The 15,391-nt window shown below is 41.3% G+C and overlaps 1 protein-coding gene across 3 annotated transcripts in view; it reads left to right on the forward strand.

Annotated features, from left to right (window-relative positions):
* The window catches only part of BLM (BLM RecQ like helicase), a 92,651-nt gene that overhangs the window by 44,534 nt on the left and 32,726 nt on the right, over positions 1-15,391 (forward strand). For 2 of the 3 annotated variants that reach the window (XM_086364470.1, XM_086364471.1), the window contains exons 11-14: positions 348-446; positions 671-819; positions 10,930-11,036; positions 12,559-12,719. In XM_086364470.1, coding sequence (XP_086220596.1) covers positions 348-446; positions 671-819; positions 10,930-11,036; positions 12,559-12,719 — 516 coding nt within the window. Of the gene's footprint in view, positions 1-347; positions 447-670; positions 820-1,156; positions 1,328-10,929; positions 11,037-12,558; positions 12,720-15,391 lie in introns of those variants that run through there. The other variant, XM_086364473.1, reaches the window with a different exon arrangement.

Here is a 15,391-nt window from a genome sequence, read left to right on the forward strand (position 1 = left end):
ATATGTTTGTATATGATTCCCCCAAACAACATGCACACATGTAACACGTCTGTAACACTGTCACCCATATAAACCTGTGGTGGCTCCCAGATACACTGAGGCAGAAAAATTGTTTTAGAAGCACTGACCTAATACATAACTGTTTGCTAAATGTGGGTGAACATTCTAGAATGTCTCATCTGCTATTTTCTATTACTTTTTCTAATTCAGTTCATAGATTGAAATCAGAACCAATTTTATGTGGTTTTAATGCAACTTAAGTCACAGTGGAGCTTAAAGACAACCAGATCCTTACGGTGATGTGTTCAAATGGTTTTAAATGTCTGACTGACATACTTCCCGTCTAGGTCTGTGCGAGTAACAGGCTGATCTCTACTCTGGAGAATCTGTATGAGAGGAAGCTCTTGGCACGTTTTGTCATTGATGAAGCGCACTGTGTGAGTCAGGTAAGTACCGTTCTCTACATCTTGACATACCAGTAAATACATACCGCCAACAGTATTTAGATTTTGAGTGCCGAGAGAAGAAATATTGATTGAATTATTCTGCTATGTCACTGAAGAATAATGTGGTTCTTAATATGTGTATTAAGTGTATGCTGTATATAAAGAAGATCCGAGTAATCTGAAAAGCAGTAGTGTTTTGTTTTGTTTTTTTTTTCCCCAACTAGTGGGGACATGATTTTCGTCCAGATTACAAAAGAATGAATATTCTTCGCCAGAAGTTCCCTTCTGTTCCAGTGATGGCTCTCACTGCCACGGCCAACCCCCGGGTACAGAAGGACATACTCACTCAGCTGAAGATTCTCAGGCCTCAGGTGTAAGTTGTCAAAAGTTATTCGTTTTAAAACCTGGGGGCCATGGTTCCCTGATTGTTGCACAATAGGATCATTTGTGGAGTCTTCAAAAATCCCAGTGCCTGGGGTGCATGCGTGCTAAGTCACTTCAGTTGTCTCTAACTCTTTGCAACCCTATGGATTGTAGCCTGCCAAGCTCCTCTGTCTGTGGGACTCCCCAGGCAAGAGTACTGGAGTGGGCAGCCGTTTCCATCTCCAAGGCGTATTTCCATCTCTAATGCCAATTACATCAGGATTTGAGGAGCTGGGAGCCAGTATGTATTGTTGTTGTATTTAAAAAAATTTTTTTTTAATTCTCAGGTGATTCCAATGTGCAGCAGAATTTGGGAACCAAGACCCTGGGGCTTTTAGTCAGTCACTGAAATTAAAACTCTCATCCCAGTACCAATTTTGGAAGTAGGGATAAAGTGCATGCCATACCTGTTAAACCTTAGGATGGTCTCAGAAATAAATTAGCTTTTATTTATCCAATTTTGGCTCCTGTGTATTCTAGAACAGGGGACCCCAACCCGGGGTCGCAGACTGCTACTGGACTGTGGCCTGTTAGGAACTAACAGGCTGCACAGCAGGAGGTGAGCCGTGGGCAAGCAAGCAAAGCTTCATCTGTATTTACAGCCACTCCCCATCGCTCCCTTTACCTTCTGGGCTCCACCCCCTGTCAGACCAGCGGCAGCATCATAAATGTAATGTGCTTCAATCCTGAAACCATCCCCGCCCCCCAGCTCCTGTGGAAAAATGGTCTTCCAGTCGTCTTTTCTGGCACAGTCCCTGGCGCCAGAAAAGTTGGGTGGGGACTGCTGTCGTAGAGTGTATATAATGAAAGGGACAGATGATACTGCTTTGTCATTTTCCTCTGAAGTCCCAACTATATCCAGGATGTTGAAAGCAGTCCAGAAAGTGTATGTAGCAGCTTTTTTTTTAACTTTGTTTTCATCTCAACAGCAAAGTGCTTCTGCTTGCCACCATTTGACCATAACTGTTCAATAACAAAAACTTCTATAAGAAAATATCCCCAGTATAGGTTGCACTGAGTTGTTTTGTATCTCTGTATGACTTTGTAAAGACAAGTACATTCTCTCACAGGTTCCATTTACTCAGCAAACATTTACTTAAACAGCTGTTGTCTACCAAGGTTAATGTATTTTTTCCTTCTGATTTATTAGTGGGTGCTTTGAGGAATATCTGAGGGAATAATGGCTGCTAATGTATTGGGGTGAATTTTTAAAGCTTGACTCACTTGGAAATAAAGAAAATAAGCTGGCTCTGTAAATATTATGATCAATAAAGACAACAGCAGCATTTTGGTGGATTATCAGAAGAACTCTTTAAGTGCCATATGTGGGGACGGATGTGAAGATGGTATTAGTCACTCAGTCATGTCCGACTCCTTGCAATTCCATGGACTGTAGCCAGCCAGGCTCCACTGTCCTTGAAATTCTCTAGGTAAGAATACTGGAGTGGGTAGCGTTCCCTTCTCCAGGGGATCTTCCCAACCCAAGGATCAAACCTAGGTCTCCTGCATAGCAAGCAGATTCTTCACCATCTGAGCCACGAGAGAAGCCCTAGTGTGAAGGGGTTTGAGATTAAGATAGCTTCAGAGACCTTTTGCAGATTAAACTGGCATTCATAAGCCCAAGAATTTTAAAGTCTTCAGAATTTTGTGCAGGTAATCACAAAAACTGGAATGCAATATTTTAATTTCACTTGCAGAGGAGTGTTTATAAAATTTGGGAGAGAAAAAGATTGTTTCTTCCATAACTGATTTATATTACAACATTTTATGTTTAAGATGTCTTACAAGTTTAGGTTCTAGTGAAGAGCCCACATGCTGGAAATTTGTTTCTGCAAGTCTTCCACTGGTTTAAAAAATCCCTTTTAAAAATAGGCAGTGTTTTTAGCATTTTTCCATCAATAGATATCAGATGCAATCTACTATTCTTTTAAATCAGTAATATTAATTACCAAACGTCCATAATTAAGAGAAGTGATGCAAATTCAATTCACCTTTTGAATAGCTTTTTGGAAGTATCGAATCTGTGTTCTTTGAGTAAGCATTGCACATACAGGCTCAGAGGTAGACACCTCTAATATGTCCTCCCAAGGATGTGTGGGGGAGATCTTGGAAAAGTCATGGATTGTACGTTCCCTGAGTCTAGCATGTGGTGCCCTGTGTATACTTGGCACTCGGTAAGAATGAATAAATGAAACATATGGAAGAATTTTGGTAAATGTGGGTAAAATATGAAAATTTGGGCAGGTCTGTTGACTCCTTTAATATATTTGGTGCTTCTATATTTGGGAGAATTTAAATCCCTGAGTTGAAAGTAAAAGATTTTAACCCCCGGCTGATCCAGGGTATTCGAAGCGGGGACGGCGTCGGCGACCTATTTATTTAAATATTTTATCAAAGATATAAAGAGTAATAGGATGAGGATAGCTCAGTAGGAAAATTCAGTGGAGAAAAGAGGCTGAGTAGCTTGGTTTACGCGGGAGACCAATAAAACTTCAAGACAAGAAATTTGCACCACTTACGTAGGCCGCAGGCGTCCTTCCGTTCTCCCGAAGGAGAGGAGACACTGAGGCCTCCCCGGTCGGATCTTAGAAGCCCAGGCATAATTAGTAAGCATGGCGGGTTCCACGCTCCAGTTGGAGACTCAGCCAGAGTGGGAGAGAGAGCGACATGGGGAGACCAGTCTTTCGAGAAACCGATCCCAATTCTTTATTTTCCATGGTCTACTTTTATACACTGAGATGTTATGCAAAAGTCACGTGGGGTCAGCAGTCCTGACTTTTATCAAAGTCAGGTGCTTCATACAAATGTATACAGAGGTCTTAGGGGTGTTACATCATCTTCTGGCCAGGGGGACCTGCTGACAATTTATGACCCTCTCCTTGTGACAGCGGTCAGTCAACCAGGACACTTATTTCTCCAGGGGTGATTATTCTTAAAACAGACGCCACCCAAATAAAGTTACATTCCTATAGGGTGAGGGTGTAGTGGGTTTTAGTTAAGGAAAGAATTGACTTAGCCTAAGGTCTAACGTGATTAATATCAAAGGTTAATACTTATTCCTTCTATATATTCATTAATGTGTGTAAGGGCAGGAGATATGGAGACTTAGCAACAAACATTGGCTCAACAAATGAAAAACCCTTCACCAACACAATTTCTAATTAGCCCACTATACTTATAGTTTTCTAACTTCTCTAAAGAACCTGTTTTTAGAGGGTTTAAAGCATCTCGTGCCTCTCACGGTTGGGAGGCTGTGAGCAATCACATGTGGCCCGACGAGCCTGTCAGGCAGGCTAGAGAACCTTCAGAGGAGTTTGTAGGTTAAAACACTCTTGTCACACCCAAGAGTTTTTATTGACTGGAGCTCTAGGTTAACTCCTTCTCCGAAAGAGGTGGTGGGGGACAGCCCCCCGTAAAGTCAGAGGTGTAGGTAAGAGCACAAAGTAGTAAAGTAGGCAGGCTCTGGTTATGGGGGTAGACGCTCGAGGATTTCCAGGGGGACTCCTGAGGCTCTATCCCGCCTTTGCGTATGTCGAGCCTCCTTCCTCATGACCTTTGCCATGGGCGGAGTACCTCACTCTGGCCCCCAACATTAACCAACATTTTCTGTTACTTTTTTTTTTTTATCTTCTTTTCTGTCCATAGACCCCTTGTTTGGATTAAATTTCCCCACTGCTGTGGTGTCATGGCCCTAGTGAAGACAGGTGCCCCTAGGGTTGAAGCCACGGTCCCTGCTCTTCTCTCCTCCTGCCAGTCTGTGATAACATTCTTTGTCTTTGGGAAATATGAGGATGGAAGTAAAATTGATTGGCTTTATCCCTTTTCTTCAAGGCCTTATAATATGAACCGAGAAAGAAAAATAAGAGTTAGACATTTATGCAGTTAATATAAAAAAGAATACTGTTTCTCTTTCAATTTCCCCATAGAATTTTACCCTAAGGTAATGTATTTTTATGCATGAAGTCTTATTGCTTACTCTGTCATATTTACCTGAAAGAAAAACATATATATAAATTAATTGTTTTTTTTTAAATTTCCTATAGTAAAATTTTCTTCCTAACTGAACAAATGAATTATATATAACATTAGTAGTACATGACTGACAGAACAGCTTAAATACATTTTTGAAAATAATTCTTAGGGATAAATTTTGATGGGGAATGTGTAACTTAATGAGCTAGGACTTTTTTCTCAGTACATTTATCTATGGATCAATCAAGTCAGTTCATATTTCTTATTTTTAGAGGTATATTTTATAGCATTGAGAAATGTTGCTCATATAAGCATGTAGATAGGAATGGAAAGCATTTTATTCTACATTAATGCTCAGTTATTTGAATTCCTCCTGATATATATGCCAAAATTATATAATGATCTGTCATTGAAAATTATTTGTAATGATCTCTCAGCTGACATCTCAATTAAGTCCTCCAAATTTTGTGAAAAGGAAAGAATTTGGAACCATTTGGCAAAATAAGTCAGGTCATTATTTATTCACTTTACTTTTTCTGGGAAATATACCTTTAAAAATATGCTTTACCAAACTTTTCTAGTGGCTATTAGATATCCTTGTTACTCTTTTCATTCAAATGATTCCTTTATCCAGGAGTTAGGGAAATCAAAATACTATTAGCTTCAGTACATCTTTTCTAGTGTATTTTTGACATGTTTTTATTCTGTGATATGCTTTTAAATAATAGTTTTGTCAGAACTTTATGGCTGCCAATTAGCTCTTTCAAACAATGAGACATGACTACCATGAAACCTAATTGGCAAAGCCAGTTTTCATTGCCAAAACAATTGGCCAAACTAGACTTATTTTCTTATATAAAAAAAAAAAATTCTGACTTTGTTTTTCAACTCACATAAACTACTTAGGACACATGCCCATGATGGTGGCTCGGTTCCAGAAGCAGAGCCGAGCACAAACTGATCCCATTTCCTAACGTCACTTAGCATGGCTAGAGCTTGACACCCTGGACCTAATAATACTTACCATTTCAGTGTCTACACCAGTATTCCCTCGGTGAAGATATTTTGGGATCCAAAGCTTTTTTAAAAAAAATATTGAGACACATTTGACACACCACCGAATTCACCCATTTCAAGGTTAGAATTTACTGGTTTGTTTGTACTTTCACAGGCTGTGTACCCATCCCCCAAATCTAAGTTTAGAACATTTTTATCACCCCAGAAAGAAACCTAGTACTCAGTAGTCACCACCCATTCTCTCCTTCCTGTTTCTGCCCTGCTTCTTTCACTTGTTTTCAGGGTTCATCTATTTTGTAACATATATCAGAATTTCATTCCTTTAAAAAAAAATCATTTATTTTACTGTGCCGGCTCTTAGTTGCAGTATACAGGATCTAGTTCCCCAACCAGGGATTGAACCTAGGCCCCCTGCATTGGGAGCACAGAGTTTTAGTCAGTAAACCACCTGAAATTCCTTCATTCCTTTTTATGACGTAATAATCTTTTTTGAATAGGCATTTCACATTTATTTATCCACTTATCAACTGATGTGAACTCTAATTAGAGTATCTGTTAATTCCAAACATCCCATTTCCAACAAGCCAAGTAAGATTTGTTATATGTGATGAACTCTTTAAGAGATTTAACTTTTTCATTATAACAAATTGTGTGAATACAGTGGACCCTTGAGCAACATGAATTTGAACACAGGCATAGTAACTTCCCATACATGTTTTTGTGTGTACCTGTGTTTTCAGTTCTCTTGGGTATATCCCCAGAAGTGGAATTGTTGGGTCGTATTGTAACTATTTTTAACCTTTTGAGAGCTTTCCAAAGTGGCTGCACCATTTTTCATTCCCACCAGTGATATAGTGGATTCAACAGCATGTGCTTTTATCTCCCCTTTTTTGACCCAAAACTTTTTTGCTTAATGCATAAAACACCGTTCTGAAATTAAATGTAATGTGTAAAATGTAGGGGAAATCAGTAAGGTCATTCTTGTGTATAATCATTTCAGCATTCCTAGGGAGACTCACAGAGAAGGCGATGGCACCCCACTCCAGTACTCTTGCCTGGAAAATCCCATGGATGGAGGAGCCTGGTGGGCTGCAGTCCATGGGGTCGCTGAGGGTCGGACACGACTGAGCGACTTCACTTTCACTTTTCACTTTCATGCATTGGAGAAGGAAATGGCAACCCACTCCAGTGTTCTTGCCTGGAGAATCCCAGGGATGGGGGAGCCTGGTGGGCTGCCGTCTATGGGGTCGCACAGAGTCGGACACGACTGAAGCGACTTAGCAGCAGCAGCAGCAGCAGCAGCAGCAGCAGGGAGACTCACATGGCATTCCCAGCTTAAGCCCAAATCATACAAGTTTTTAAATTATCTACATCATTTGTATTCCTGGGCAATTCTTTTTATGCCTAAATTTTATCAAGACTGCAGTTTCCTTTGCTGTGGCAGTGATTATAAATAATTAATTGAGAACAATCAGAATAGTCTGTGGGTGTATCAAGTCTCTCATCTACCGTCTTGACGCAGTCTGCCACACATTCTTCTGCCATCTCAAGCTCTGAAAGATCTCTGAGTGCTTTGTACGTACACATGGTGTCTTAAGAGGAGTGGATTCTCAGTATGGTTTAGCAGTCATCTCACAAGACGCTGTGCATAATGCATCTCATGACAATAGGAATGAAAGCGGCCAATGTCATAAAGTGAGCATCAGCTTCTCTGCCGCCACTTTCCTGTCAGTGTATCTGAAATCAGATCATCCCAATAAAGGCCACAATACTTTTTTCCTGATGTTTACTCTTAACAGAAACGTGTAAAGCACTGAGAGACAGGAAGCCCCACCCGGGGTCTCTGGTACTTAGATTAGAGAAAGTTGTACCTACACCCATACTGCATTTCAGTCGTTTTGTTGGGAGGTTTTTACGTCTGGAACAATGCACGTGGTAAGTTTAGAATGGCTGAAAAGTAAAGTTTGTTTTTCAAAAGTGAGAGACAATTGTAAAAGGGAAAAAAAGGGGCAGGAGTATCGAGCAGAAAGGGCTTCCCTAGTCGCTCAGCGGTAAAGACTCTGCCTGCCTTGCAGGAGATTTGGGTTCTATCCCTGGGTTGGGAAGATCCCCTGGACAAGGAAATGGTAACCCGCTCCAGTATTCTTGCCTGGAGAATCCCATGGACAGAGGAGCCTGGTGGGCTACAGTCCATGGATTCGAAAAAAGAGTCAGACACAACTTAGCAACTAAACAACGATGAGCAGAAAGTCCTGATTACCAGCATTCTCAGATCCATCTTTTCTTGATTGTTTGTCTTTAATATTTGTTTATATATTTGGCTGTGTCAGGTCTTAGTTGTATCATGCAGGATCTTTTGTTGTGGTGTGCTAGGGCTCAGTAGTTGCAGCTCAGGGGCTTAGTTGCCCCACAGCATGTGGAATCTTAGTGCCCCCACCAGGGACTGAACCCATGTCCCCCGCATTGGAAGGCAAATTCTTAACCACTGGACCACCAGGAAGTCCCTCAGATCCATCTTTTAGGGAAAAATTCATACATGTGAAAACAGGATCTGGAAATTGATTCCTGTAAGATTATCTTCGCTCATGTACCTTGAGAAAATCTTTGTGAACCCCTAGGGGTATACATCAGAGAAGGCAGTGGCACTCCACTCCAATACTCTTGCCTGGAAAATCCCATGGGCGGAGGAGCCTGGTGGGCTGCAGTCCATGGGGTTGCAAAGAGTCGGACACGACTGAGCGACTTCACTTTCACTTTTCACTTTGATGCATTGGAGAAGGAAATGGCAACCCACTCCAGCGTTCTTGCCTGGAGAATCCCAGGGATGGGGGAGCCTGGTGGGCTGCCAACTGTGGGGTCGCACAGAGTCGGACACGACTCAAGTGACTTAGCAGCAGCAGCAGCAAGGGTATACATACCCCAGATTTAGACCACTGATTTGGAAGAAGTTGAACAGTGGTTTAGAACTCTGAAAAGAGGTCTAAGGTGGGAGTGAAGTTGGAACTCGCAGGTATGATATTTGGATGCTGTTTAAAGCAGTGAGAGTGCAGTCCCTGAAGAGGATAATACAGGGGAAGAAGAAAAGAGCCAAGCGTTTCGGGAGCTGATTCTCCTGTAAGTGGGGAGAAACCCCACAGGTAGAGGTTTTGGTAAGACTAGCAAACAGCAGACGGTGACAAGAAAAGGTAGGAGAATGAGGTCTGACAGAAGACCAGGCAGATACCAGATGCAGTTGATTTCTGCCGCCTGCTGCGTGGCCATCTTATCTGCATAGCAGTCCCCTCAGGAACATGCCCGCCTCACATGTGAAGCATTCTTTAGTCCTAAAATTAAGTGTGTATCTTGATATCAATGGCAACCAAACCTGGACCCATCTAGCTTGAACTTAGATACAAAGACAGAAAGGCAGTGGTTTTAGTCCCCATCTTTCCTTCCTCTGATCCCTACCCGCTGTGTATAGACCACCTCCTTACCACAGGTTATTGCAGTTCACCATCTTCGTTCCCTTCCATCCACCCAGGCACTGAGATGTCTTCATTCTCTAACTTTAACTCCTTACTTCATGTTCTCACTCCTTCCTGGGGCCATGTTGGAACCTGGCACAGATTCAGGGGCTCCCCAGGGCCAAGGACCCTATAACAATTCCATCATCCTTCTCCAGATTCTCAAAGCTCTGATAAAGCAATTTTGGTAGAATGGTAATGCCAAAAGCCAGCTGGTTGGGGGCACAAGAAGATTCTGAGAAACCTGCCTTTGGAGGGAGAGAACAAAGTGGGACGCTAGCTGCAGTGGAACGTATGATGGGTCAAGAGAAGCTTTTGTTGTTTTCAGGATTGGAAGGTCCAGGTACCTACACAGAGATAAAAGGGAAGAATTCACAAAAGAGACTGGAGCACAAGAAAGGAGATAATGGAGAGGCAGAGCTCACAAAGGAGATAGGGGACGTGGGGGACCAAGAGCGAAAGGCCAGAGGACGAAGAGTGTATCCATCTCAGAGTCAGTCACGCCCCCTCTGAGCACAGAGCAAAGGGCAGTGATCAGGGTCTGCAGACTTCACCTCCTGGGGCCTTGCAGCCAGCTCTCCACTCTTTGTGTGCATGCGTGCCTAGTCACTTCAGTTGTGTCCGACTCTTTGCCACCCCATGGACTGTAGCCAACCAGGCTCTTCTGTCCATGGGATTCTCCAGGCAGGAATACTGAAGTGGGTTGCCACGCCCTCCTCCAGGAGATCTTCCTGACCCAGGGATCGAACCCACGTCCCTTGGCATCCCCTTCATTGGCTGGCAGGTTCTTTGCTACTAGCACCGCCTGGGAAGCCCCCACTCGTCTGTGCACAGTTAGAATTGGGGGATACTGGTAGCCTAAAGTTATGTATGGTTTCTCTATGAATTTCTCATCTTTTACATAATATTTTAACCATCTCTGCTTTTAATCTACCTTGTTTTTGGAACCTGGACTCCTGTCTTTTCTGCATATTTTTTTCTTTGGCCCTCCTTCTGATTGTCATAGTCCCATAGACATACCTTCCTTATCACCATCCTTAATCTTTAACCTAACTTCCAGCTGTGTTTTATTATGTAAGTTGCCAGTAGTTATATTCACTTTAAGACAACTTGATGATTAGGTTTGCATTGTAGAAAACCAGTGCTTAATTTTTTTTATTTTATAATTTTGTTCATTTACTTATTTTGGCTGTGCTGGGTCTTTGTTGCTGTGAGAACTTTCCTCTGATTTCGGGGAGTGGGGGCAGCTCTCTAGTTGTGGTGTGCGGGCTTTTCGTTGCAGTGGCTTCTCGCTGTGGCGCACGGGCGGGCCCTCGGGCGCCTGGGCTTCTGTAGTTGCAGTTTCCGGGCTCTGGAGCACAGGCTCAATAGCTGTGGTGCACGGGCATGGTTGCTCCGAGGCGTGTGGGATCTTCTGGACCAGGGATCAAACCGTGTCTCCTGTATTTGCAGGTAGATTCTTTACCACTGAGCCACCAGGAAAGCCCAATCAGCGTTCAGTTTTTGAAGGTGGCTAAACCTATATTTTCTCATAATAGTGAAATTTTTATGTTTCTGACTTCTTTTAGGTTTAGCATGAGCTTCAACAGACACAATCTAAAATACTACGTGTTACCCAAAAAACCTAAAAAGGTGGCATTTGATTGCTTAGAATGGATCAGAAAGCATCACCCACGTGAGTACAGCCTTGTGATGAACTATGTCTAGAAGTGATGAGTAAATGTCTTTTTAGTACCATGGTTGAATATATAAAATCGCCTATTAAGCATTTCTTTTCTCATCATGGTAGCACTAACTTGCTGTTTATAGCACAGAATATTGCAACTCTCTCAGTTCTGAAAATTAGAAAACCTCATTCGGTTTGCTAGCAATAACCCCTAATAAAAAGCATATTAAATACCGCCTCCTACACACCTGTATTATTCGTGGCTTCAGTCTTTCTTCTGGCTGCTATCAGTGTGTGAATTATGCAACTCTGTTCTAGTGCCTTCTCCCAAGTGTGTCTGCCTTTGAGTCCTGTTAACTAGAATGAGATTCCGAGATTCATGGTAGTTTTCCATGTAACCTCTTAGCTACTTTTCCATGGAGCATTTGTTGTTGTTGCTGTTAAACATCTCTATTTTATTTTTTTTAATTTGTATACAAATTTGTTTCAGTAAATCAGACAATACAGAGATAGATCAAAGAAAAAGTCAGTAATTTCCTTTCCCATACCCCCACCCCCAGCCCCCGCCACCCAGGGAGCTAATATAAATAGCCTTCTGTGTGTACCTGTATCTTTGGCCCTTCCACAGAGAGATGTCTTTTTCTTTACTGCCTTTTATTGTCCGATTTTTAAAAATAACATACATACAAACAGCAGCAAATATAATACAGTGAAGAGAATTTAGAAAGGAAGGGAAGAAAGAATCAAAGGACAGACCTTACCATAGGACAAGTTAAGTTACTCTTACCATTTTGGCTTATTTCCTTCCAGTAATTTTTGTGTGTATTTTTCTTTCCATTAGCCTACTGTATATACAGTGTTTTCTACCCTTTACCTCTTTTAAATCTTAAACATTTTCTCGTGTCTTTTTAAAAACTTAGAAAACACTGAATGATTGCTTATAATTTTCTTTCTTAATTATGTCCTATGTTGGCCCTTAAATTTTTTTTTTTAATCTTAAAAACTATAGGGCCTTCCCTGGTGGTCCAGTGGTTAAGACTGTGCACTTCCACCTGCAGGGGGCCAGGGTTCAGTCCCTGTTTGGGGAACTAAGATCTTGCATGCTGCACAATGTGGCCAAAAATTATAAACAGAACTTGTTAAATAAGTCCTTGGGGCACTTTATTTCTTCGATTTGTTTCCCAGAAGGAAACTGAGTCAAAAGGAAGGAGAATTTCTAAGGCTCTTGATACATATCACCATATGCTTTCTACAAAGTCTGTGTAGGAGTGCCTTCCTATTGTATAGCAGTGAGAAACGGAGCCAGGGCGCCTCCAGGTCCATTTGGAGGAACAGGATTGCAAGTCAAATCTTGTCATTTCCAGCACATGTTACTCCTTGCTTGATTTATTCTACCTATGTGATTCTCCTCTGCTGTCAGAAAACTGAAGGTTTGTTTACAGTTCAGACAATTCTGAAGACATCATGTAAGTCATGTCGCCGTTTATGTTACGTGTCCTCATTTCACAAGACTGTCTTGGTTTCTTGGCAGATGACTCAGGGATAATTTACTGCCTCTCCAGGCGAGAATGTGACACAATGGCTGAAACGTTACAGAACGATGGCCTTGCTGCCCTGGCTTATCACGCCGGCCTCAGTGACTCCGCCAGAGACGAAGTGCAGCACAAGTGGATTAATCAGGATGGCTGCCAGGTAACATCTCTTAACATAAAGGAAACAATGCTTTATAGTATATAAGCCACCTTGGGTGGAAAATTGTTTTTACCTTAAATAGTAAACATCAAAAGAAGGCGGATCTAAAAGTAGATCTTTGAGACATCTAAAGTTGCTTTTTCTTTCTTAAATTAAAAAAAAAATTTTCTTATTGGGATGTAATTCGCATACCATAAAATTCTCCCTCCCAGAGTTTACAAGTCAGTGGTTTTTAGTATATTCACAAGGTTGTGCAACCATTACCACTGTCTAATTCCAGAACACTCCATCATCCCAGAAAGAAACCGCATATCCACTAGCCATCACTCCCCACACCCCCCAACCCCCAGTTCACTAATCTATTAACTACTATTAATCTGTCTCCGTAGAGTTTCCTATCCTGGACATTTCATACAAATGGAATCATAGAGTATGCATTCTTCTGTGACAGATTTCTCTTACTTAGCATGTTTTCGAGATTTATCCACATTGTAGTGTGTATCAGTACTTGACTCCTTTTTGTGTCTGGATAATATTCCATTGTATGAGGTACCATATTTCTTATCTGTTCATCAGTTGGAAGGCATCTGGGTTGTATCCACTGTTTAACTCTTATGAATAGTGCTTCTGTGCAAGTTTTTATGTAAACATACGTTCAGTTCTGTTGGGTAAATACCTAGGAGTGGAGGGACTTCCCTGGTGGTATGATGGATAAGAATCCCCTTGCCAGTCCAGGGGACACGGGTTCCATCCCTGGTATGGGAAGATTGCACATGCCGCGGAGCAACTAAGCCCATGCACCACAACTACTGAACCTGTGCTCTAAGCCCTCAGACTGCAGCTGCTGAAGCCCTCGAGCCTAAACCTGTGCCCCACAACCACAATGAGGAGCCCAAGCCCCACAGCGAAGGACAGCCCCTGCTCGCCACAACTAGAGAAAACCTGAGCACGGCAACAGAGGCCTACACAGCCAAAAGTTAATTAATTTATAAATAAAAAAATACCTAGAAGTAGAACTGCTTAGTCATATGGAAGCTCATTGTTTAACTTTTTAAGGAACTGCCCGTTTTCCAAAGCAATTATAAAGTTAGACATTCCAGCAATGTATGAGGTTCCAATGCCTCTACTTCACCAACACTAATTATTGTCCTTTTTTTAAGCTATATCCATCCTGGTGGATGTAAAGTGGTATCTCATTGTGATTTTACTTGCATCCCCTAATAACTAGTGATGCTGAGCATCTACTTCTGATATGACAGATTTGTCACCCAAGTGGATCAAGAAAGAAGCCGAGAACACTCTAGGCATCCCATATTGTCACTTGGATAGATCCCTCTACATACAAGGATGAATCTGAGAATGACTAAACTTTTTTTTTGGAGCCCATGAAATTTTCAGCTCATAAAAAAAGAAATCATTACCCTGAAGATTCAGAAAGAAAATAACTTTTGAAATTATTTTCTGAGGGAAAATAAAAGGAAGTCTTAGAGGATATCAACTTAATATCCTTAGAAAGATTTAAGAAAACTTGTATGAACTAGAAACAGTTTGCCATAAGAAGATGATATGAAAAGGCTGACATGAAGGGAAAAATAAAAATTCCATGTATTCAAACAAGAAAATGCAAGAAAAAACAAAACAAATAGAATTATATATCAAGACACACACGGTTCAATTCAATGCAGACATTTGAATCAATGATGTAGTGAATAACTTCAGACTGTAAAGGGAAAAAGAAACATACGAAAATTGAAGGAATAAAAAACAAAGAAAGTGTGGGGTTTTTTTTTGCCAAACAGAAAAATGTTTGGCAACAGGGAGTAATATTCAGCCTAAAAATAATAAGTGTACCCAAGAATGAAATCGGGAGAGTTGAGATTGATAGAATAGTCAAATGTATTATAAATAAATACATAATAAATATATAAGAAATTAAGAGTCATCTCAGAATCACTAGGGAAAAACTTAGATAATTCAGAATATTTGTTTGATTTACAAAGTTGAAAGATTTAGGAAGCATCACTACAAACAAAGCTGGTGGAGGTGATGGAATTCCAGTTGAGTTATTTCACATCCTAAAAGATGATACTGTGAAAGTCCTGCACTCAATATGTCAGCAGATTTGGAAAACTCATCAGTGGCCACAGAACTGGAAAATGTCAGTTTTCATTCCAATCCCAAAGAAAGGCAATGCCAAAGAATGCTCAAACTATCGCACAATTGCACTCATCTCACACGCCAGCAAAGTAACGCTCAAAATTCTCCAAGCCAGGCTTCACCAATATGTGAACCGTGAATTTCCAGATGTTCAAGCTGGTTTTAGAAAAGGCAGAGGAACCAGAGATCAAATTGCCAACATCTGCTGGATCATGGAAAAAGCAAGAGAGTTCCAGAAAAACATCTATTTCTGTTTATTGACTATGCCAAAGCCTTTGACTGTGTGGGTCACAATACACTGTGGAAAATTCTGAAAGAGATGGGAATACCAGACCACCTGACCTGCCTCTTGAGAAACCTATATGCAGGTCAGGAAGCAACAGTTAGAACTGGACATGGAACAACAGACTGGTTCCAAATAGGAAAAGGAGTACATCACGGCTGTATATTGTCACCCTGCTTATTTAACTTATATTCAGAGTACATCATGAGAAACGCTGGGCTGGAAGAAGCAC

Source organism: Bos grunniens, chromosome 21 (assembly GCF_055505025.1).
Source record: "Bos grunniens cultivar Pamir isolate PY7600 chromosome 21, Bosgru_T2T1.0, whole genome shotgun sequence".
In the NCBI taxonomy this organism is placed as follows: Eukaryota; Metazoa; Chordata; class Mammalia; order Artiodactyla; family Bovidae; genus Bos; species Bos grunniens.